This window comes from Eleutherodactylus coqui, chromosome 9 (genome assembly GCF_035609145.1).
Source record: "Eleutherodactylus coqui strain aEleCoq1 chromosome 9, aEleCoq1.hap1, whole genome shotgun sequence".
Taxonomy (NCBI): Eukaryota; Metazoa; Chordata; class Amphibia; order Anura; family Eleutherodactylidae; genus Eleutherodactylus; species Eleutherodactylus coqui.
This window is the reverse complement of record NC_089845.1, coordinates 124,159,465-124,184,298: the sequence shown is the minus strand read 5'-3', so window position 1 is coordinate 124,184,298 and position 24,834 is coordinate 124,159,465. Positions and strand designations below refer to the sequence as shown.

At 45.0% G+C, this 24,834-nt stretch overlaps 1 protein-coding gene across 1 annotated transcript; it reads right to left on the bottom strand.

The window, feature by feature from the left end:
- Positions 1 to 853: 853 nt before the first annotated feature.
- On the bottom strand, positions 854 to 23,667 carry LOC136578847 (E3 ubiquitin-protein ligase RNF31-like). The gene is made up of 10 exons (XM_066579030.1): positions 23,589 to 23,667; positions 21,282 to 21,380; positions 18,976 to 19,065; positions 16,904 to 17,006; positions 10,795 to 10,913; positions 9,047 to 9,160; positions 8,921 to 8,969; positions 4,603 to 4,675; positions 3,559 to 3,727; positions 854 to 1,086 (listed from the first exon to the last, which is right to left on the bottom strand). Exons 1-10 carry the CDS (start codon positions 23,616 to 23,618, stop codon positions 1,051 to 1,053), a joined length of 882 nt encoding a protein of 293 aa, XP_066435127.1. The 5' UTR covers positions 23,619 to 23,667; the 3' UTR covers positions 854 to 1,050.
- Positions 23,668 to 24,834: the final 1,167 nt, after the last annotated feature.

The following is a 24,834-nucleotide window of genomic DNA, read 5'->3' as shown; positions in this document are numbered from 1 at the left end:
TACCTGCCTGCTCGTCAGAAAAGATTTGGGTGCTGGCGGAGGTGAGCAGTGGGTTGCGGGAGTGAGCAGGATGGAGGGGGAGGGGGAGAGAGATTGCCCCCCTGCTTTACCCTGCCGGCATCCAAATCTTTTCTGACAAGCAGGCAGGTACTCTAAAAGCACGATACTCGCTCGAGTATTGTCCCTTAACGAGTATGCTTGCTCATCTCTAGCCTTAATCTATGTGCAGGTATAAGGGTCTTTTTACACGCAGTCATCCCAGATTTTTGTTCCTGTACCTTTACATAGGAGCGATAATCATTCAGTGAATGGAGGCAGAGCACACCAGCGATGGCTTCTGGCCGTCTGTTTTCATTTAAACAGTCAGTCATTCATATTTGAATCACTCCCAATTTGCACAGGCCGATCATTTACTTTTTATGTCTGCATGAACTGAAGGGCGAATAAATTATTCAGTTTTACATGATTCAGTGATAAACTGAATGATAATAGTTCCTTCTAAAAGAGCCCCAATACTAAGCAGCCCCTTTCCAAAAAAGATAACTGGTATGAGTGCTTGTTCATCAGTATCTTGCTCCCCTGCTACCTCCCCTTTCAGCAGTTTACTTTACTGTATGCTGCTCAGAACTGGTGTTTTGCACCTGCGCCCGGGGGACAACTTTCCTGCTCTGTTCATGGAAATGGGAATCCCTGTCACCGAACTGCTTGAATGAAACTGAATAGTGCTGGACGGGCCCCCGTTGACTTGTGGAGCGGGCCATGTTGGGGGGGGGGGGGGGGGCGGAAACCATGAAAAACCAGGTCCAATATTCCAAACCTGTGGAAGCCAAACCTCGCTCCCTTGTAGCTGAGAGGTAATGTAGACTGCTTTGTAAACCTGCACATGCTCTTTCCTCTTTTGTAAAATATACAACCAGTATTGTGCGCTCATTCCTATGTAAGTGTATTTGATATTTAGCACTGGCCATGTGTTGCTAGGAAGGTTCACGATTGCTTGAGCGTGAAGCTGAATTAATATGAAGAATGAATCCAAAGGGCAGACCAGCTGTTTTATTTCACACAGAGGGGAATTTCTTGCTTTATTTTCTGTAAAATAAATAAAAAATAAAAATAAACTAACCAGGTACATCTTACACAAGATCCTGTTACTCGGAAAAGTCACTGTACCGTAACGTTTACATTGTGAAACTGATACGTTTTGTACATTTTTCACACCAGTCACGGAGTTATTGCCTATCCTTCGCGTAGGGCAGTGATGCTGAACCTTTTAGAGACCGAGTGCCCAAACTGCAACCCAAAACCCACTTATTTATTGTAAAGTGCCAACATGTCAGGGGGCGGGGCTTGTCACGACGTATGATTTTTACCCCCGTCGTTCTTAAAAGGACAAGTCTGTTTCAAAATAGACCAGGTGCAGATTTTGACTGCTTTTGGATGCGGAAATGCTGTTGAATTTGCCACAGAAATTTCCACTGAGGACATTCTGCAGCATTTCCACCTCGTGTAAACATATCCCAGAAGTGATATTGAACCCCCCCCCCCCCCAGAGCGGCCCCAGCAGTAAGGGTGACCCCCCCCCCCCAGAGCAGCCCCAGTGCTAATAGTGACCAACCCCAGAGCAGTAGTAATAGCGACATCCCATAGTGGCCCCTGTAGTAATAGCGCCCCCCTCTGAGACCCAAATTTCCCCCCCACCCCCCACCTCCTCTGCTTGGTGCTGTTGCTGCCACTGATCCCAGGAGCACAATGTGACGTGCTGCTGGACACCTTCTCCCCTGCTCTCGCGGAACCAAGTAGGAGACGTCAAAGGAGGGGGAGGAGGATCCCGGCTGCACACTGACATCACAGTGTGCGCCGGGATGAGCGCCTCTAGCTGCGTTGCTGAGTGAATACCAGCAGGGAAGCTGCGGCACCCCTGCCGGTATTTACTAATGTGGTGAGCGGCCGATGGTGGCGAGTGCCAGCTGGGAAGGCTCTGAGTGCCGCCTCTGGCACGCGTGCCATAGGTTCGCCACCACTGGCGTAGGGTTTAACTTTCTATCTTGGCACATCCCGTTTTAACCCTTCATGAACCAGGAGTATTTTCGTCATTCGTGTCCAGAGCAAAATTTAACCTTTTGGAATTCTACATTCTAAAGGCAATATTTTATTTTATTTTTTTTTTTGTTTCTACCAAAATGTTTTATTTCTTGTCCGTTGCATTGGGGGACACAGCTTAGGACCATGGGCATAGCTACTGCCACAAGGAGGCAGACACTAAGGAAAAAGTGTTAGCTCCTCCTACCAACTATACCCCTACTGCAGGCACCAATCTAGTCAGTTTTAGCTTGGCGGCCGTAGAAGGCGGATCTCTCCTTGCATAGTATTCACTAACTGTTTTTTTTAACCTGTTTCTATCCTACTTGCTGCTCCTACTGCTTGCATACAAACTGGCTATATTAGTGCCTGCAGCAGGGGTATAGCTGGTAGGAGCAGCTGACACTTTCTTTTACTTAGTATCCGCTACCTAGTGGCGTGGCAGTAGTCATACCCATCGTTCTAAGCTGTGAACAAGACAAGAAAGATTTTTCAGTAACTACAAAAATGTAATTATATATTTTTTTTAAACACATGGCTTTTTATTTAAAATTGTAATGGATATTTAATTTTGCCTAATTTTTTTTTTAGGGAAAAATGGTCAGAAATAGGAAAAAACAGTTTTCCTTCATTTTTCTGTGCCTTTTTTTAGGGTAGTTTTTGTTCTATTAATAATTACCCCAAAAAGTGTATATATAAATTTTTTAAATGGTGCAAAAGCAGTTAGGTTCTGGGTAGAAGAAAGTAAAATTGATGGCTGGGGGGGATTTAGCTTTCAAACATTCTGCGTGACCGAGACATAGTACACAAGGTTTTGGAGGGATGACGGGATTTTATTCTTTCCTCCTTTTAATTTTACATTTTGTATGCAGTGTACTATTTTTATTATTTACTATAGGGGTGCAGGTCAGCAGAGAGCACATTCTCTTTGTGTTCCCTGCTGTCCTCACATACACATCACTGAACAGTGATCACTTGTAGCAACCTATTGATCACTGTTGGCAGTATCTATATTCAGACCTAAAGAAAGGATGCTCATCATGTCCTTTCTGCATGCCTCCAAGCCTGTGTGTGCATATGGAAGCCCACCGCTTCACAGCTTGACCTGATCCCTCCTGTTCTGTGGGACAATCACAGGCTTCCTGCTTTTTCAAAACTCCTGCTATGACTGCAATTAATAGCTTCTGATCCGGATGAACCAATCAGTTCCTATTGTCAGCATCCAGACCAGGAGCTGTTAATTACAGCCATAGCAGAGGCTGGAAGCCAGTAATCGCTGCTGATGGGGGACCGTAAATAAACGGCAGCTCAGCAAACTGGCTGCTGTATATTTACATGAGTTGGTCTGGAAGGGGTTGAGGAACATGCAGTTTAAAGCTATGTGGAAAATTATTTGCATACTTGGACACTAGATTTTTGGTGGATCTTCAATTCCGTAACACAGAGACAAGTTACATGGTATGTTTTGCCCTGATCTCTTACCATTTGAAGACTTTTTAGGTATGCTTGCGGACTCTCCTCGCCACACTTCTGTGGACTAGGTACATTCCATCGTAGAAGCTCTGTTGTCATTTCTTCTTCGGTGTACAGGTCAACTGGATCCAGGACATTGGCATTTATTATTTTCACCAAGTATTCCTTGTCTTCTGTTCTGTAATAAAGTTAAAAGTTTGATATGTTAACCAACTAAAAATTTTAAAAGTTTTCTGGGAATACAATATTGATGGCCTATGCTTGAGATACATCAGTAGGGGTTCAATTCCCAGGATGTCTGTTAAGCGGCTTAGTGAAGTGGCTGCGACGCTACAGTGACTCCTCTACTCCAGACAAGAGTAAACTTAACATTGTGTTCATACTGATTAGTGAACACTGTAAAAAAAAAAGGCAGAATTGTGTTTGTTTGTTTTTTTGCTTATGTTGCCTCCCACAATTGTTATTAAAGGTGATCAAAAAAGCATCTATACCCCTAAATGGAAGCTAAAGGGATCCTGTCATGTTCCCTAAACTAAGTTATTGGGCTGTTAAGGGACATGACAGTCGGATATATGTATTATTTTTTTTATACTTGCCCACGATCCAGTGCCGTCATCCAGCAAAGTGCACGAAAATCTGCCTCTTTTTCGATTGCCATGCACACACTGTCCTATACGAATCTATGGGACAGTGCGTACACAACAACCCGAAGAGAGTCAGATCTTCATTGGGTAACAATGCTGAAGCAGATGAGTATTATTAAAAAACACACATTACCTGGCGCCCTCTTACATCCCTTAACAGCGCCATAGCTTAGTTTATGATGCTGTCGGGATGTGACAGATTAGGTGGCAACAGAAAACTCATTTGGGCTTTAAGAAAAAAAGAAAACTACTGACTAAATACTCAATTGGGATTGAGGCCATGTTTTTGCATCCCGGACTGGTTTTTGGCAACGTATTTTACGCCATGGAATACAGAGATTTAATCAAGTCCTAAAATAATGTGAGCATTATATAGTCAAATTTCCAAACACATTTGTAAAGTGCTTACTTATCATTCGCATTATCTTCTTCGTCTGTCTCCATGTCCAATTGAAATGTGGTTCTTAGGGATTCAAAGAAACCTTAAAAAAATACATTTGGTTGAGTATTTGACTACATGCATTTCATAAGTTTATGAACACATTGCCTGCCATGTGTATCATTATATAATCTAGAGCCACTCTGGCTTGGCTGAGATTGTTAGTCATGTCTCTTAAATGGGTTAGTCATGGTTGGTAGCTGCCTATAGGTGGCACTAAAGAGGCAGTTTTTTTATCTTATAGAGGAGAGCTAATTTCCATATTTTTTTCCCAGAATGCATTGCCTCTAAGGATACTTTTACTAGGGATGGCTGTCGGGTGCTTAAGTGCTCAGTCCTCCCAACGATTATCGTTCCTGTGCTTTCACACCGGAGCGATAATCACTCAGCGAATGGAGGCAGAATGTGCTGGAGATGTCTTCTGACCGCCCGCCTCCATTCATAATAAATATGTAGTCATTCATAGATGAACGGCTGCCTGTTTAAAACAGGCCTACGCTCGCTTGGTTTTTTAGGTGAGCTGAAAACCGAGTAACTACAAACAAGTGAGCAATTCTCACTCACTTGCCCTGTCGGGACTCAAGTTTACATGGGCTGACTGTCTCCTGTAAATTGCTCTTTTGAGTGATTACTCAGGCAAATGTCAGCCTGTATAAAAGTATCCCTAGACTCCCTGCATCAACTGGATCTCCACAAGAAGAAGTAGTAACCCTTGACAGCTGCCAGGGTTAATATGAGGATGCATCCAATTCAAATAGAAACAGGATAGGCAAGCATACCGAAGATTGGTAAGAGGTTCTATGTTTAAAAGTTATCCCCAATCCACAAGATGCAGGTAACTTTCGACTCAGTGGAGAACCAACACTGGGGCCCTCCCATATCCTGTTAGTATAGAGAAAGCTTGGGAGTACAGCACCCCACACCTTAGATATAAACAAAGGAACACCCTCACCGGATGCTGGGACTGGATCTACTAACGGTCCGTCTCCAACACCGATGGCCAAAGAAGCCTTTATAATGATAGTCTAAAGACTTCACTAGACTCCCCGTCCTGTCTCAGACATCCACATAAGGAGGGCGCTTCTTACCCGCAGGCTACAATGGTCTTGGTGCAGTATTACATAAATAGAATAAATTAGTAGTCAGGGAACCATAGAAAACTATATACACTTAATGTAAAAAAAATCACGCACCTAGAAAGAGTTCTCAGAATCAAATGGAACTTCCTCTGTGTGATTCTAATATTGATATAAGTAAGTGATTACAATATCAGAGCAAAAGGAGTATTTATTGCAGAAAACTGAACACTTTTAAGGTGAGCCTCTAGCTTGGATACAAGATGTGATACAGGCAGGCATGGAGGCTCTAGTACCCTGTTATACCACCTCTAGCTTGGATACAAGATATGATACAGGCGGACATTGGAGGCTCTCATTCCCTGTTTTACCACTTTTGCTTGGATACAAGATGTGATACGGGTGGGTATGGAGTCTCTAGTACCCTGTTGGGCTTCCTCTAGCTTGGATTCAAGATGTGATATGGTAGGGCAAGGAGGCATACAGGTTCTGTATGGTATCCTGCAGCATATCGGTCCACATTTGCTGTAAGTGGGCTTCTAAGTCATGCAAACTCATAGGCTGTCGAAGTTGGCATTTCAGATATATCCCCAATAGAACATGTATGGGACTATGTGGTGATCAGGCAGCCACAGAAGTGTGGCAATGTTGTGAAGGCATTCCTGTGACACCCTTGTGTGTGCGGCTGGGCATTATCCATTATGTGGCTGTAGGATATCCTAAACATATAGCTGAGCTGTCATTGTTCCTCATACCACTACTAGGGGTGACTGACTGTTGTATGTCATGGCCCCCCGGACCATCACACCAGCAGTGGGGGGGCAGTGTGCCCCTGCACAGCAAAGGCAGGATTGAGGTGCTTATCCCTAGGTCTCCAGACACAAATGCAGCCTTCGTCAGTGCCCAAACTAAATCTAGATTAGTTGCTGAAGACAAACCCGTTGCACTCCGTAACAGTCCAGTTTTGTCGTTCATGACACCATTGCGAAAGAGGCGACAGTGGGTGGGTGTCAAATGCAGTAGATGTAATGGGTGCTGTGAGACCAAATATCCTTCAGCTAAGCGACTGGAAATGGTTCAGACAGACACTGGTGTAACGATTGTGCCACCTGTCTCTGGATATGGTCAATGAAACAGTTGGAGCTGCTAATACTTGTCGGAAAATCAGATGATCCACTCTACTGGTGGTCTGGCGAGGGCATCCTGAGCCCGGTCGCCTTGGTGCCTCGACGCATCCACTGGTCCCATCACCTAACAGGCTAGTCAATCTTGGCAGGCAATTTGTTGATACGACCATCCAGCTTCTAGCATTCCAATAATGCACCCCCTCTGAAATTCTATTTACTAGGTAAAATCCCTTCTATTGTGTCGTGGAGACACGACTACTGGTCAACAAGCTTGACACAAGTGGAAGAAGAGGTCACTACACCCTAATAGCTTCTTAGAGGCTTTTTATAGGCTAAAGATAGAACCACTTTTAAGGTCTCAGGTGGCAAGACCGTTCATCTAATCACGCCACAACTCTAATCATTTGCATATCTACCTGAGAGTAGATATTGCAACAAATGGCTACTCCTTCTAGGGGCTGAATTTTTTTTTTTTACAAAGTGTGTATTATAGAAAAGATCAAAATCTGATCATTTACTCTTCTACAAGGGAATCCAACCCCCTCACGGTAGTGCCACATATCTGAAAAGTGTAAGTTATCAACTTTTGATCTTTCCTGTAATATAATATATAGTTCTCTATGGGCCCCTGAGCGCTGATTTTCTCTATCTTTGTGCTTCACTGATCCTGAGAATGATGCCCTGAAGGTCACGCATGCGCACCTTCATTCATTTCAATGGGAGCATCAAACACTACAAGTGCTTGTACTTGCCAATTTCTGGCACTCCCATTGAAATTAATGAAGTAGTTGCATGCATTCACAACCTCTGCTTCATTCATACATGGGTCTTTGGAAGCCCATTCTCAGGACCGCTGGAGGTCCCAATGGTCAGACCATCATCAATCATAAAGTTATTTTCTATTCTGTGGAAAAGGAATAACTTTATATCTTGGCACAACTCCTTTAAGTAAGGAAGTCAAATACCAAGTTTTTTAAAGGGGTTTTTAGGACCAAAAACATTCAAGACATATCCACAGGATATGTCAAACATGACTGATAGGTGAGGTCCCACCTCTAGAACCCTCACTTATTAGAAGGCCAAGGAACCTCTGACTGTACAATACACCCGGAAACAGGAGGGTAAGAGTTGTCCAATGAATACAAAATTATTTGTTCATAGAAAACATAATAATTTTGAACACATTAGGTGGGTCTTCAGCAGGGGGCGCCACTACACGTCTGTAACTGCCATATCAAAATACGGATGTGCAGGAACATTTTTTTTAAATGATTGCAAATCGGAAAATTGGTCTGTTTTGCATGATCTACCAGAATAGAGTGATCTGGAATATGATTTCTCCAGCAGGCTTTGGGGTATTTTGCCGCTTCCGAATTATGTCGTGTGCACACATCGTCGACCAGAATCAGACACAAATGCTGGTCTAAAACCGGGAGAGTCTCTACCATGTGTAGAGGCTCAGGCTTTTTATTATAACACATGACAACCGCCCTTCAATGGGCGTGCAACAGATTACATCAGTAACATATAAGATTCTCATTCGTCGGATCATATAGAATCCCCCACCTCTCTGCCCACCTCTCTGCCCACCCTCTCTCACGTCCGCCATAGTATGGACTTTGTCTTCTTTAGCATGCAGACAACCTTAAGCAGTTTCTGTGTATGTGGCAAGTCTTATCAACATGTGCTCAGGCTGAAGGAATTCCTTTGTTGTAGAAGTTTCAGCGTGGGGGGCAGAGCTGGGGATTCATCCAAGATAGATATATATATATATATATATATATATATATATATATATATCTATCTTGTATATAACACTGTGATTTAACTCTTTCCTTATGCAGCAGAGTTCCACATTAGGCTGAAGTCATTACAATAGCATAATACATTTGGGTTATACAAATCGATAGACATTTTATAAATAATCATCATGTCTATCACAAGAGTATTGATATTTAATTGCGGGAAGCATAAAAGGCATAATCCGTGGGATTATGAGTCAGAGTTTAGATCTGTTCTAATAAATTGGAGTTATGCATATCATTTATATTTGTTGGTGACTTTCATTACTGGAATATAACTTACCTTCAAAGGGTCCTTTGGTGAAGTCACTCTTGTACTGTATTTCATTGTGCTGTAAGTATTAACATTAGATGGATCAGATTTTACCTCTCAAGATATCTCAAGTATCTTTATGTGCAGATCATTTACCTGAAGAAGCTGCTGCAGTCTCTCTACATCCCAGTCTCTCAAGTAAAAGAAACAATCACGTGGGTGATGCGCGTGTAAACCCCTCCCACAACAGTTCTCAGAGAAGCCACATTCCTAAAAGTTACAAGATAGGAGAACATAATTGGTTTGAATTAAGTGAATTGCTTACTCTAGTTTTAAGTCTTTGGGTGCTGACTAGAGATGAGCGAGCATACTCGCTAAGGCAAATTACTCGAGCGAGTATTGCTATTTTCGAGTACATGCCCGCTTGTGCCAAAAGATTCGGGGGCTGGCAGGGGTGAGCGGTGAGTTGCGGGAGTGAGCATGGGGGAGCGGGGAGGAGAGAGAGATATCCCCCCCCCGTTCCTCCCAGCTTTTCCCCCAGCCCCCAAATCTTTTGGCACGAGCGGGCATGTACTCAAAAGTAGCAATACTCGCTCGAGTAATTTGCCTTAGTGAGTGCGCTCGCTCATCTCTAGTGCTGACCCTACAGTCAAACTGTTTTCTATGTCCTCACATCGTGGTAATATATACTCGGATAAAAAAGACATGTAGTCGAAACATTGCCTTTTACTATATTTAAAGGAGATGTCCCGCGCCGAAACGGGTTTTTTTTTTTTTAACCCCCCCCCCCGTTCGGCGCGAGACAACCCCGATGCAGGGGTTAAAAAAACCACCCGCACAGCGCTTACCTGAATCCCGGCGGTCCGGCGTCTTCATACTCACCTGCTGAAGATGGCCGCCGGGATCCTCCGTCTTCGTGGACCGCAGCTCTTCTGTGCGGTCCACTGCCGATTCCAGCCTCCTGATTGGCTGGAATCGGCACGTGACGGGGCGGAGCTACACGGAGCCGCTCTCTGGCACGAGCGGCTCCATAGAAGACTGCTGAAGACCCGGACTGCGCAAGCGCGGCTAATTTGGCCATCGGAGGCCAAAAATTAGTCGGCACCATGGAGACGAGGACGCCAGCAGCGGAGCAGGTAAGTGAAAAACTTTTTATCACTTCTGTATGGCTCATAATTAATGCACAATGTACATTACAAAGTGCATTATTATGGCCATACAGAAGTGTATAGACCCACTTGCTGCCTCGGGACATCTCCTTTAAGCAATAAAAGGATTTTAAACTTTATTCTACACCTTTGATGCTGCCGCCTCTGCCTTACTGTTATGGATTGACCCGGGATTGGAGGTCCATGATCCCATTGACTGGTAGTTGTGCATATATCTACCTCGCCCATTTGGGAAATCTGTGTTTGAGTGCTGCCGGACCTCTATGTATTGGATGAGATTTTGTTTGTAGTCTGTAACCATAGATACAGATAGGTCTGTATGAGACCTGTATACAAAAAGCTGAAGGATATTTGTAATCAAGATTATTTTCAAAATTAATAGATGCTCTAAATGTCTAGATAGAGGGCCCCAAAATCATGTGCCCCGGTGTCCCTTCTCACAAATTGGCAAGAATGTAACAGGTACATTTAGAGAAAAAAACTCCAACACCTGTTGTAAAGGTATCTATGTGAATGTGAACAGATGCTAGAATTATTTAGCCAGTTTAATGACCAGATTGTATCTCCTTTGGAAATAAAAGTGAGGGCTGAAGTGGACATATGTTCTATTTTATGATCAAAAAACAAGATATAAGGATATACAAATATCATCTGTCCAATTGTACAACTTGTGGAGAGTTCAAATTTCAGACTCAACAGGTTTTGAGATTTTAGGAACAGTAAGTTCACACGTACAGATCCCTGATTAAAAGGTTTTCTGCATCCTCCACAAAAATCATGCAAACACTGTGTGCACTTGAAGTGTAAGCATCCACCCTTCCACAAGTCAAACCGAAATCTGCAAGAAGGGCATTCTGTATGGAGACACAAAAAGATATGAGAACAGGCAATGCAAATTTTGTACAACAATAAAGCAATTATTACAATAACATTTGGGGACATTTTCCAGCTTTTATGCCATTTTTGAGGTCAGATGGGCAGTCAGAATACATGAGTATGGCAATGGAATAAAATCAATTTTCCTCAGGCCTCATACATGTGTAATGTGGGGTTCTCGAGCGGTTCCTCTTAAAATACAATTCCACACCAAGTTCAGTTCAAACAATTCAGCTTTACTCTTTTTCACATTCAGTGCTACAACTTGACAGTTGGAATACGCAGGTGAGACACAAAACCTTAATGGTTACACATAATGTGGCACTGTTGCATGCTATTGGTCTTCTAACGGGTGATGGCTAGAGATGAGCGAGCACCAAAATGCTCGGGTGCTCGTTACTCGGGACAAAATTATCGCGATGCTCGAGGGTTCGTTTCGAGTAACGAACCCCATTGAAGTCAATGGGCGACCCGAGCAGTTTTGTATATCGCCGATGCTCGCTAAGGTTTTCATTTGTGAATATCTGGGCAATTCAAGAAAGTGATGGGAACGACACAGAAACGGATAGGGCAGGCGAGGGGCTACATGTTGGGCTGCATCTCAAGTTCCCAGGTCCCACTATTAAGCCACAATAGCGGCAAGAGTGCCCCCCCCCCCCCTCCCAACAACTTTTACTTCTGAAAAGCCCTCATTAGCAATGCATACCTTAGCTAAGCACCACACTACCTCCAACAAAGCACAATCACTGCCTGCATGACACTCCGCTGCCACTTCTCCTGGGTTACATGCTGCCCAACCCCCCCCCCCCCCCCCCGCACACGACGCAGTGTCCACAGCGCACACCAAAGTGTCTCTGCGCAGCCTTCAGCTGCACTCATGCCACACCACCCTCATGTCTATTTATAAGTGCGTCTGCCATGAGGAGGAACCGCAGGCACACACTGCAGAGAGTAGGCACGGCTAGGCAGCGACCCTCTTTAAAAGAGGCGGGGCGATAGCCCACAATGCTGTACAGAAGCAATGAGAAATATAATCCTGTGCCACCTCCATCAGGAGCTGCACACGTGGGCATAGCAATGGGGAACCTATGTGCCACACACTATTCATTCTGTCAAGGTGTCTGCATGCGCCAGTCAGACCGCGTTTTTTTATAAATAGTCACAGGCAGGTATAACTCCGCAATGGGAATTCCGTGTGCACCCACAGCATGAGTGGCTCCCTGGAACCCACCGGCTGTACATAAATGTATCCCATTGTAGTGCCCATCACAGCTGAGGTAACGTCCGATTAAATGCAGGTGGTCTTCGGCCCACACTGCATGCCCCAGTCAGACTGGGGTTCTTTAGAAGTGTACACATGGAGTTACAACTCCGTGTGGACCGACAGCATGGGTGGGTGCCAGGAACCCACCGGCGGTACATAAATATATCCCATTGCATTGCCCATCACAGCTGAGGTAATGTCATGTTTAATGCAGGTGGGCTTCGGCCCACACTGCATGCCCCAGTCAGACTGGGGTTCTTTAGAAGTAGACACATGCAGCTACAACTCCCTGTGGACCCACAGTATGGGTGGGTGCCAGGAAGCCACCGGCGGTACATAAATATATCCCATTGCATTGCCCATCACAGCTGATGTAACGTCAGCTTTAATGCAGGTGGGCAAAAAATTAATTGGATTACACTGTAGGCGAGGGCCCAAAAAAATTGGTGTACCAACAGTACTAATGTACCTCAGAAAAATTGCCCATGCCCAACCAAGAGGGCAGGTGAAACCCATTAATCGCTTTGGTTAATGTGGCTTAATTGGTAACTAGGCCTGGAGGCAGCCCAGTTAAAATAAAAATTGGTTCAGGTGAAAGTTTCAACGCTTTAATGAGCATTGAAACGTATAAAAATTGTTTACAATTATTATATGACTGAGCCTTGTGGGCCTAAGAAAAATTGCCCGTTCGGCGTGATTATGTGAGGTTTCAGGAGGAGGAGCAGGAGGAGGAGGATGAATAGAATACACAGATTGATGAAGCAAAAATGTCCCCGTTTTTGATGGTGATAGAGAACAATGCTTCCATCCGCGGGTGCAGCCTACGTATTACTTAGGTATCGCTGCTGTCTGCTGGTGGAGAAGAGAAGTCTGGGGAAATCCAGGCTTTGTTCATCTTGATGAGTGTAAGCCTGTCGGCACTGTCGGTTGACAGGCGGGTACGCTTATCTGTGATGATTCCCCCAGCCGCACTAAACACCCTCTCTGACAAGCAAGCACCTCCAGGGCATACAGCGCGAGTTCAGGCCACATGTCCAGCTTTGACACCCAGTAGTTGTAGGGGGCAGAGGCGTCACCGAGGACGGTCGTGCGATCGGCTACATACTCCCTCACCATCCTTTTACAGTGCTCCCGCCAACTCAGCCTTGACTGGGGAGCGGTGACACAGTCTTGCTGGGGAGCCATAAAGCTGGCAAAGGCCTTGGAGAATGTTCCCCTGCGTGCGCTGTACATGCTGCCTGATCTCTGTGCCTCCCCTGCTACCTGGCCCTCGGAACTGCACCTTCTGCCACTAGCGCTGTCGGATGGGAATGTTACCATCAGTTTGTCCGCCAGGGTCCTGTGGTATAGTATCACTCTCGAACCCCTTTCCTCTTCGGGTATGAGAGTGGAAAGGTTCTCCTTATACCGTGGGTCGAGCAGTGTGTACACCCAGTAATCCGTAGTGGCCAGAATGCGTGTAACGCGAGGGTCTCGAGAAAGGCATCCTAACATGAAGTCAGCCATGTGTGCCAGGGTACCTGTACGCAACAAATGGCTGTCCTCACTAGGAAGATCACTTTCAGGATCCTCCTCCTCCTCCTCCGGCCATACACGCTGAAAGGATGACAGGCAAGCAGCATGGGTACCCTCAGCAGTGGGCCAAGCTGTCTCTTCCCCTTCCTCCTCATGCTCCTCCCCCTCCTCCTCAACGCGCTGAGATACAGACATGAGGGTGCTCTGACTATCCAGCGACATACTGTCTTCCCCCGCCTCCGTTTCCAAGCGCAAAGGATCTGCCTTTATGCTTTGCAGGGAACTTCTCAAGAGGCATAGCAGAGGAATGGTGACGCTAATGATTGCAGCATCCCCGCTCACCATCTGGGTAGACTCCTCAAAGTTTCCAAGGACCTGACAGATGGCTCCCAACCAGGCCCACTCTTTTGTAAAGAATTGAGGAGGCTGACTCCCACTACGCCGCCCATGTTGGAGTTGGTATTCCACTATAGCTCTACGCTGCTCATAGAGTCTGGCCAACATGTGGAGCGTAGCGTTCCACCGTGTGGGCACGTCGCACAGCAGTCGGTGCACTGGCAGATTAAACCGATGTTGCAGGGTCCGCAGGGTGGCAGCGTCCGTGTGGGACTTGCGGAAATGTGCGCTGACCCGGCGCACCTTTCTGAGCAGGTATGACAAGCGTGGGTAGCTTTTCAGAAAGCGCTGAACTACCAAATTAAAGACATGGGCCAGGCATGGCACGTGCGTGAGGCTGCCGAGCTGCAGAGCCGCCACCAGGTTACGGCCGTTGTCACACACGACCATGCCCGGTTGGAGGCTCAGCGGCGAAAGCCAGCGGTCGGTCTGCTCTGTCAGACCCTGCAGCAGTTCGTGGGCCGTGGGCCTCTTCTCTCCTAAGCTGAGTAGTTTCAGCACGGCCTGCTGACGCTTGCCCACCACTGTGCTGCCACGCAGCGCGACACCGACTGCTGGCGATGTGCTGCTGCTGCTGACACATCTTGATTGCGAGACAGAGGTTGCGTTGGAGGAGGAGGATGGTTTAGTGGAGGAAGCATACACCGCCGCAGATACCAGCACCGAGCTGGGGCCCGCAATTCTGGGGGTGGGTAGGACGTGAGCGGTCCCAGGCTCTGACTCTGTCCCAGCCTCCACTAAATTCACCCAATGTGCCGTCAGGGAGATATAGTGGCCCTGCCCGCCTGTGCTTGTCCACGTGTCCATTGTTAAGTGGACCTTGGCAGTAGAGAGACATTGCTGGATGGGGCCGAGGACAGCGGAGGTGAGGGTGTGGGTGCAGGCCGGTAGGCACTCGTGCCTGTGTCCTCAGAGGGAGGTTGGATCTCAGTGGCAGGTTGGGGCACAGGGGGAGAGGCAGTGGTGCAAACCGGAGGCAGTGAACGGCCTTCGTGCCACCTTGTGGGGTGCTTGGCCATCATATGCCTGCGCATGCTGGTGGTGGTGGCTCCCCAGCTGATCTTGGCGCGACAAAGGTTGCACACCACTGTTCGTCGGTCGTCAGGCGTCTCTGTGAAAAACTGCCACACCTTAGAGCATCTTGGCCTCTGCAGGGTAGCATGGCGCGAGGGGGCGCTTTGGGAAACAGTTGGTGGATTATTCGGTCTGGCCCTGCCTCTACCCCTGGCCACCGCACTGGCTCGGCCTGTGCCCACACCCTGACTTGGGCCTCCGCGTCCTCGCCCGCGTCCACGTCCTCTAGGCCTACCCCTACCCCTCAGCATGCTGTATTACCAGTAGTGCAGAAACAGAACGCTGTAATTAAATGTGCCGCTTATTGGCCTGTGGTTGGAGGCTGACTTCGCTTACGGAACGCACAGCAGAGGCAGGAAAGAATTTTGCGCAAGCCTGCTGTAACACTTAGCTAGCTGCGTATGAATTAGGACAACTACCCCCAGCAGAGACCCAGTACACTTGTGGACAGGAATACAGCGGTGATGTAAGAGGCAACACAGAGGCAGGAAAGAATTTTGTGCAAGCCTGCTGTAACACTTAGCTGGCTGCGTATGAATTAGGACAACTACCCCCAGCAGAGACCCAGTACACTTGTGGACAGGAATACAGCGGTGATGTAAGAGGCAACACAGAGGCAGGAAAGAATTTTGCGCAAGCCTGCTCTAACACTTAGCTGGCTGCGTATGAATTAGGACAACTACCCCCAGCAGAGACCCAGTACACTTGTGGACAGGAATACAGCGGTGATGTAAGAGGCAACACAGAGGCAGGAAAGAATTTTGCGCAAGCCTGCTGTAACACTTAGCTGGCTGCGTATGAACTAGGACAACTACCCCCAGCACAGACCCAGTACACTGAGGACGGTCACAGGCAGCCCAAATATTTTTTTTTTCCCAAATGTTTTTGGAAAGGCCCACTGCCCATATACACTAAATATGTCTTCTGTCCCTGCCTCACCACTACTGGCCCTGGACAATGTAAAATTACTGCAGGACGCAATGCTCTGCACGGCCGATATACAAAAAAAAAAAAATGTGCAACACTGCAAAAAGCAGCCTCCACACTACTGCACACGGTTAGATGTGGCCCTAAGAAGGACCGTTGGGGTTTTTGAAGCCTAAAATAACTCCTAACGCTCTCCCTATAGCAGCTCCGGCACCAGCAGCACTGTCCCTGATCTCTGTCAGAATGCATCTGTGGCGAGCCGCGGGAGGGGCCGATTTTTATATTCGGGTGACACCTGATCTCCCCAGCCACTCACTGCAGGGGGGTGGTATAGGGCTTGAACGTCGCAGGGGGAAGTTGTAATGCCTTCCCTGTCTTTCTATTGGCCAGAAAAGCGCGCTAAACGTCTCAGAGATGAAAGTGAAAGTAACTCGAACATCGCGTGGTGCTCGTCACGAGTAACGAGCATCTGGAACACGCTAATACTCGAACGAGTATCAAGCTCGGACGAGTACGTTCGCTCATCTCTAGTGATGGCGTATCCTCAAAATACGCCATGAATTTCTGATTGGTGGGAGTCCTCCACTCCAAACACCCCACCCCAGATCAATGACTGAAGAACCCAAGGCACTTCTGCAAGTACTGAGACCTCTTCAATGTTTTCTTTGGTCAAGGCAAGCTGCTCTTACTCAAAAACACCATCATTTTCATAGCAGCCATTCTGAGTACTGCAGGCTTGTCACATTAACTTCTATACATGATAATTGGGATAGCCAACTACATGAATATTACCGATTCCATTCTTGGCAAGATAAACCCACACTTTTCCATCTTGACATTGCATCTTCCACAACTTGAATTGATCACAACTCATGTATTTATGGACATCGTCCCACTGCGGAACAGAAAATCAAACATTTAAAACATCAAATTAGGCAAAAAAAGTTATGTACATATCATTATAAAATTTGCTAAGAAATTTACATATTATTAAAACATACCACTGATTAGAGGTAGGGTTGGACGACTATTATACAAGAGCATGTAATGAGGGGAGACAGGGATTTAGGAATCTGCTCTTTATGATCTGCTGTGTGGACTGAGCCAGTTATCCAATATCTTTCCATTACCCCAACAATATTGTGCTGTATGGACTTTTCTGAGACCAGCACAATATTACAAATAGCACATAGTAGGTGGGGTGTCCTGTTAGATATTGCATTGGGCCCAGGATTGTAAGTGTAAACCATAAATCTATGGATTAAAGAGCAATTAAGTAGATAAGGAATACAGATAAATCAAGTCCTTACATATTAAAGTCATCTTCAAGCTAGTGAATGTTAAAGGGGTTGTTCTACGAAAAGAAGTTATCCGCTATCCACAGGATAGGGGATAAGTATCTGATTGGTGGGGGTCTGATCACTGGTACCCCCTCCATTCCTGAGAATGCATGTCCCAGGTGTCCTTGAATGAATGGATGCATCGAACTACTGCATCATTCATTTCTACAGCACAAACACTCGGCTATCTGGCAGTCTCATTGAAATGGAAGGAGCGGTAGTACACATGCATGACCACATTGTAACATGGCGCCATTGTAAGTTCAGGGACTATAGTTTAGAAACCCAATAGACATAGGAAGGCACACTATTTTTCCTAAGGTAAATGAGTAGCCCCAATGTGATGGGTATAGGTTTCTAGTATATGGTGGCTAAATAAATGGTTTATACTGTCACATACAGCACTACATTCCCAAATATAAATCTAACCAAAGTAACATCCTAATGCAGTTTCAGTATTGTCTCTTTGTATTGTGTGGATTTCTTCCAAAATCAACCCTTATACAAACATGGCAAATCTTAGCTATGTGCGACTTATGCAGTAGTACAGGGTGTCGGCTACCAGCTTGTAAACTGGAGGCAGTCACCCCCTCCCCACTGCGCAGGTCCGCCTGATCTTCTGTGTCTTATGGAGCTGCCTGAATCATCCTCCGGATTCTGTCTCCTCCCTTCTGATGTTCCAAGACACCACTGTCAGCCCACTGACACCCCTGCAACACAATTGCTTTGTTCTGCTACTGTATTTATGTTATGGGGTTGTATCTATATTCTAAGCTTGGTTTGTTCTGTATTCATGTTATTTGTTCTGGTGCTGTATTTATGTTGTGAACCTGGTTCTAGTATCTGTGCTGAGCTTGGTTCTGGTACTGTATTTATACTATGGTGGTCTGGTTCTGGTACAGTATTTATTCCCTGAGCTTTTCTGGTGTGTGTTTCTGCTATCTTTCTGGTTTCTGTACAAGCTGCCTATTAGTGAAATATATATTGTTTTCTTATGAAGGGAGAAGTGCCCAAAAAAATCCTGCAGGAGGAGCCATTTAACCTAAAGCCACCACTGTATACAAATACAGATGAGTATGACGCATAACGTGTAGTTACATAATGCATACACATGAGGGCAGAGTTTTGATATCGACTAGCACCACAAGGCTAAGACTGCTCTCACACATCCCACTTTTTACCGCAATTAGTGCGGCGTTTCAAACGCGGCACAATGCCTCCATTGATTTTAATGAAGCTTCACAGACCAGCGGTGGAACGCAGCGTTTCTATCGCCGTAATCTTTGAGCGCTATCTGCTCTATTTTCGCGCATCTTAGCACTTAACGCACCTCATCACCCATCACAATGATGGGGTGTGTTAAAAAAACGCTGTCAAATGCTATAACATGCGTTTGACAATGCTGTGCAAAATCGCAGTAAAACGCTGTGGTTTTGGACACGGTGTTTTGTGAACTCTTGTGTGAGAGCAGCCTGAAGTGTACATAGATTAGATCCTATATACATACTGAAATCATTCACTTACTTGTTCTTTGCATTTGAAGCACGTGCTCTTATAGCATGTTGGACATTTCATCTCTAAAGTTTTACTTTCATGCAAAACACCAAATTGACACTAAATCCAAAACAAATAATAAGAAAATTACTTCTGAGAAATATAGTACGGTTTTCAATTTATATGCTGCAGAAGCAATTAGCATGGAATGCCACTATACCAGCAGAGGAGAAGCACGAGTGAAGAGAGAGGTACAGTGCCTTCTACTGGCCAGTTTTAGGTACCGCACATATTGTATACGGGTTTCGTGAGATGCATGAAAATGGAACCTATTACTTGTAATGGGTTATTTACATGGGCGACTTTTCTCTCTCAGCGATGCTGTAATACAGAAAGATCGCAGCAGGTTCTATTTTCATGCGAGGCTCGCTCAAGAATAAAACATGCAGATGGAGTGTCTGCGTGACGTAATTTGAGCAGCACAAAAATCCATAACAGAAATTTACCCTACGGATTTCTATGGGGATAAAAAAATCCACAACACATACATAGAAACATTTCTCACAGTGGAGTTTTTGCGCTGCGGAAATACTTTCTGCTATGTTTTCTACATTGTGTTAAGGACCATTTAGACACAACAATTATAGCTCAAAAGCCATCTTTTGAGCGATATAATCATTGTGTCTAAATGTGCCCATCTTTCAGTTTTCTGTCATTCAGCAGAACAGCTGATAAGCAGGACCACACGCTGTGTTCTGCCCAAGGAGAGCTGATTACAGCTGATAACATTGTCTCAGCTGTTCTCTGCTGTCAGGCCCGCCAGCAGAACACAAGGAATTAATTCAGAGATCAGCTCCTGGTGGTTCACAGGCTACTAATTGGTACTAATAGGCATTAGTACCAGTTAGCAGATTATGCAAAATGATCACTCAAAAGCCATCTTTTTGAGCGATCATCTGTGTGTCCAAACGGGACTTAACGGATCATATACTTCAATGCTATGTTAATATAGCACCAAAATTTGCAATTCTGCAGTAAACAGGGCAAAATATATGCAGCAATAATTAGATTTGCCGCGGATCTGCTGTTGCAATTATTGTGTTTTTTTTTCATCACATATGAATACACCCTACTGGGTTTAGCATGCTTTCCTAATATAATCAAATTAGTTCAGAATCAAAGCCACATGCCCAGAATCTGTGCACACTGAGTTTGTTATGGACTCATAACCACTCTAAATGCCCTTATATGATGCCTTAGGCACCTTCCACACAGGACGGGATATTCTGCAACAGCATTGCGGAATATGCCCTCTTGCAGAATATTTAGCACCAAAATCCCCATTGCTTACGTGCAGATTTTTGTGCAGAATTGAAAATAGCAGAATCCTGCTGGCAATTCTGCATCGAAATCCGCTGTTAGCTATATAGATTGATACTAGTGCAATATGTCTCCACCAGAAAAATGGGTGGGGAAATAGGTTGGCCAGCCTCAGTGACAGGGAACTCCCAGTGCACGCCTCCCATAGCTCCCTTCGTGGACACCTAGTACAGTAGAGTTCTTCCATTCCCCGCATCAGTGGATTCTGCAATAGCGCCAGATGCGCACATGCAGCGGTGGCCAGCTTAGTGACAATAGCGGACAGTGTAGCAGCGGCTGCATGGATCAATTGACTGATACCGCATGTCACTTCCTCCTGCATGAAGGGAAGAAGCTCCTACCGGGTGCTGTCGCTTCCTCCTCCTGCCTGTATCAACGCTCATCTAGAGACCCACATGGCAACCTTCTCGGAGCTCCCGCCGGGTGCATGTACAACTTGCGCGGGGTGACATCGACCCCACTTATGGTGCATGTTGGTTCCTCATCCAGGAGGGAGCAGCAGAGGCCGAACCTTGTGGAAGCTGTCCGCCGGGGATGAGGGACTAGAATCTGCTGAAGCCACAGCAATCCGCCAACACAGAAAGTGAGGGGGCGGAACATGGGCTATTAGTCCTCGGGAGGGCAACCGAGCAGAGCGCCAGAGGGGGTGCTGATCACAGCTGCGGTGCTACGTGGGCGTTCCCTCTCACTCATGCCGGCCAACCCATGTCACCCCCCTTAGTTCTGGTGTCAACATATTGCACTAGTACCGTATAGATTTTGGTGCAGTATTCAGGGGTGGCGTATTCCGCAACACTGTTGCAAAATATTTTGTCACATGTTAAAGGTTCCTCCATATTCTCCTCCATAAGTAATAACTATGATTAAATGCAAAAGTATGTTGGCAAATAAGAAAGGTGACATCTGATAAATGTATATGACTTTTCAGTACATACAGATTACTATTCGTCACTTACATGACTGCACCAGCTGAAGTTGGGCATCTCCATTAGAGCTCTATCTCTCAGTTTACATTGAAACAACTCATGTGTTGCTGAATCAAGATAGTGATGAATCTGAAAAAGCAGGAAATACAAATGTTACATTAGATATGCATAGAAATTATATATTAAGTTTAACCCCTTAAGGACGCAGACCTATTTTTCTCCTCATTTTAGTTTTTTCTTCCCCAGTTTTGCAAAATTATAACTCACTTATCTATCAGCATTAGTTGTATGAGGGCTTGTTTTTTGCGGGACGAGTTGTATTTTTCAATGATACTATTTAATACACCATTTAATGTACTGAAAAACTTTAAAAAAACTCTAAGTGGTGTGAAGTGGAAAAAAAAATCCGCGATCTTGGGGATGGAGGGGGGGGGGGGGGGGTGTCTTGTTTCTACAGTGTACACACTGCGGCAAAAATGGCATGATAACTTTATTCTATGGGTCAGTACAATTACTACGACAACAAATTTATAGTTGTATTTGATCTACTACTTAAAACATAAATTACTTTCTGCCGCCATCTTCTGACAGCCATAACTTTATTTTTCCGTCGACATAGTTATGCAAAGGCTCATTTTTTTGTAGGACATCCTGTAGTTTCTATTGGTACAATTTTGGAGTACATATGACTTCTTGATCGCTTTTTATTACATTTTTTCTTGGAAACGGGGTGACCAAAAAAAAGCGCAGTTCTGGGATTGTTATTTTTTTTTCTGATGACGTTCATCGTTCGGGATAAATAATGCAGTACTTTGATAGATCAGACTTTTATGGACGCAGCAATACCAAATATGTTGGGGTTTTTTAGATTTTTATTATAATGGCAAAAGGTTTTTCTTTTTTAACTTTTATTACCTTTTATTTTTTCAACAATTAATAAAACTTTTTAAAATTAATTTTTACATTTTTTTTAGTCCCCATAGGGGACAAGAACTTTCAATGGTATATCATGATCTGATAGGCAATCTGCAATGGCAGAAGGCCCCCACCTGCCATGATAACCGCACAATGTGGGGGGCAGTGCGGGACCTCAGAACATGAATCAAGGGATTTAAATGCCAATATCAGAACTAATGGCAACATTAAAGGGTAACAGCTCTGATCAGCGGCAATGCTGATCAGAGCTGTTGAGGGTAAGAAACAGCCGACACCAGGGGCGTAACTATAGAGGATGCAGTTGCACCCAGGCCCAGGAGCCTCTCTTCTCCATATAGGGAACCTAGTACTATAAGTAAAGCATTATAGTTGGGGGCCCTGTTACAAGTTTTGCATCGGGGCCCGGGAGCTTCAAGTTACGCCTCTGGCCGACACCCACATTGTATGGCGCAGGGTCGACTCCAGATCCCCTTCCATACAACCCCCTAACCTCCAGGATGTAAATATATGACCTGTAGAGTTAAGGGGTTAAGGATGAATAATCACCAAAGATTTTGAAACGTGCAAAGAAATATTTTGAGTGAATGGACATGAAAAAAATTGTCCAAAAGTTACATGGCTGCCACATTTACATGGATACTGGTAGGGCCACTACAATTGTATTTGATACTACTATGGTTTGCATACACGCTGCAATACAAGATATATTGGTGTAGGTACTGCTATGGCTCGCAATTGAAAAATCTATATAGAAACTGTCATGGCTGCCATAGTTATATAGGTATTTTTATATTGATGGTGCTAATCTTTGGAGATGTCCACCATGTTAGCACTATATGAACTGAAGTACTTTATGGACACTACTATATCGCTGTCAAAAGTTTGTGTTTGAAATGTAGCTGTTAATAACTCTTGACACTTCTAATTGTCCAGTGCTACTATATAGGCATTACTGTGAGTTATATCTGTAAGGTGGCACAATTATGTAGGTACTATGTGGCACACTGTAGGAACAGTCTGCCACACTTTAATTCATAATTCAGCTGTTACAGCCAAGCTACAAGGTCGGAGAAATTTAAGCTGGGGTGGTTTAGGGGGTGTGGTCATGCTAATCAGGGGCAGGGTCAAGGTGGGTTTTAGATCAGAAAATTCGCTTTCTCATATGATGTATATTCCCATACCATTTTATCATTCTAAGCAGTTGGACATTTATTTATGGTAACATCAAATGAACTGCATGCAGAAAGAGACTGAGATCAGAGTAACTGAAAATGTTATTAAGTTTGTGTAAACATTTACGATTATACCACATATGGGTAAAGCTTTCCTTTTATCCTATAACTATACATTCTTTTTACTGCTACATCTCCCCTTGGATAAATATACATTTCCATAGGATACCTGTGTGTCCAGTAAGTTGAAGAACTCCATGGATTCCTCAGGGTTACCTTCATTTTCCAGATCAGGCTTTCTGCAGATAGGACACACTGCATGGATGATATTCTTCTCTTTGATCACCGAGGAGAAATGGTAAATGAAACACGTTTCACAGAAGGAGCAATCGCAGTGTGTCATCTTCACAAACTGAAAGAAAGTATGGTGACCTCTGAGAAATGTGTACCGCAACATATATTTACTTGGTACCTCTGTAATTCCCCAAACTATTCCCTTTTGCTTTTTTTACTCTTTCTATAATTTTTTCAAAAATCGTCTGCGATGGTGAATCCACCCCAGAAATCAAGCATAGGATCACATTGGGCCGCTCTGCAATGGTTGGCATGAATAAGATCTGGAAGAGCAAAGATATCACTCTAACTACCCAAAGCAGACTCGTTAGAGTCATCGTCTTTCCTAGGGTGATGTATGGGTCCAAGAATTGGACACTAAAAAAGGCTGACAGAAGGAAAATCGATGCATGCGAAATATGGTGCAGGAAATTATTAAGAATACCATGGACACCTGGGGTAACAAACAGATGAGTATTGGATTGCACAAAACCGGGGACATCGCTAAAAGCTAAAGTCACTAGACTGACTTACTTTGGCCACGTCATGTGTGCAAACTCGCTAGAGAAGTCAATGACATTGGGAATAACCAGTGGATCCAGAAAAAGGGCAGACAAAGAACAACTCTGACTTGACGCCATCAAAATGGATACCAATAGGTGCATCAAGCAGTTAAAAGAAGCCATGCTTGACAGGAAAGCATGGAGAATTTTCGCCTATAAAGTCATCCAAGTCGGACAAGACTAAGGCCCCCTGTCCACAGCAGTGTATTCGCCGACGGTAAACCGCCGGCAAATCCCGCCGGCCGGCGCTTTCCATACTATGGAAAGCGCCAGCACCTGTTCACAAGTGGAGAATCATTGCTGCGAATTGCCCCGGTTCTCCTCGGTCAGCCTATCTACTAGAGCTTTGCCATGGAATACCGCATCGCCCGTGGACAGCCGGCCTAAATGGATAGATTATTTTTTCTATGCAGTGACTAATTGTTCTTTTGTAATTAAAAATTACTACAACCTGAAACATATTGTGTAAATTTGTATCTCTAATTAACTGTGCTGTCAATACAGATTGACGCTTCTTTTTCGGTAACGGCACAGGAAGCGGCAGCTACAGGTGGCCAAAAACTGTTTTTTAAATGGATT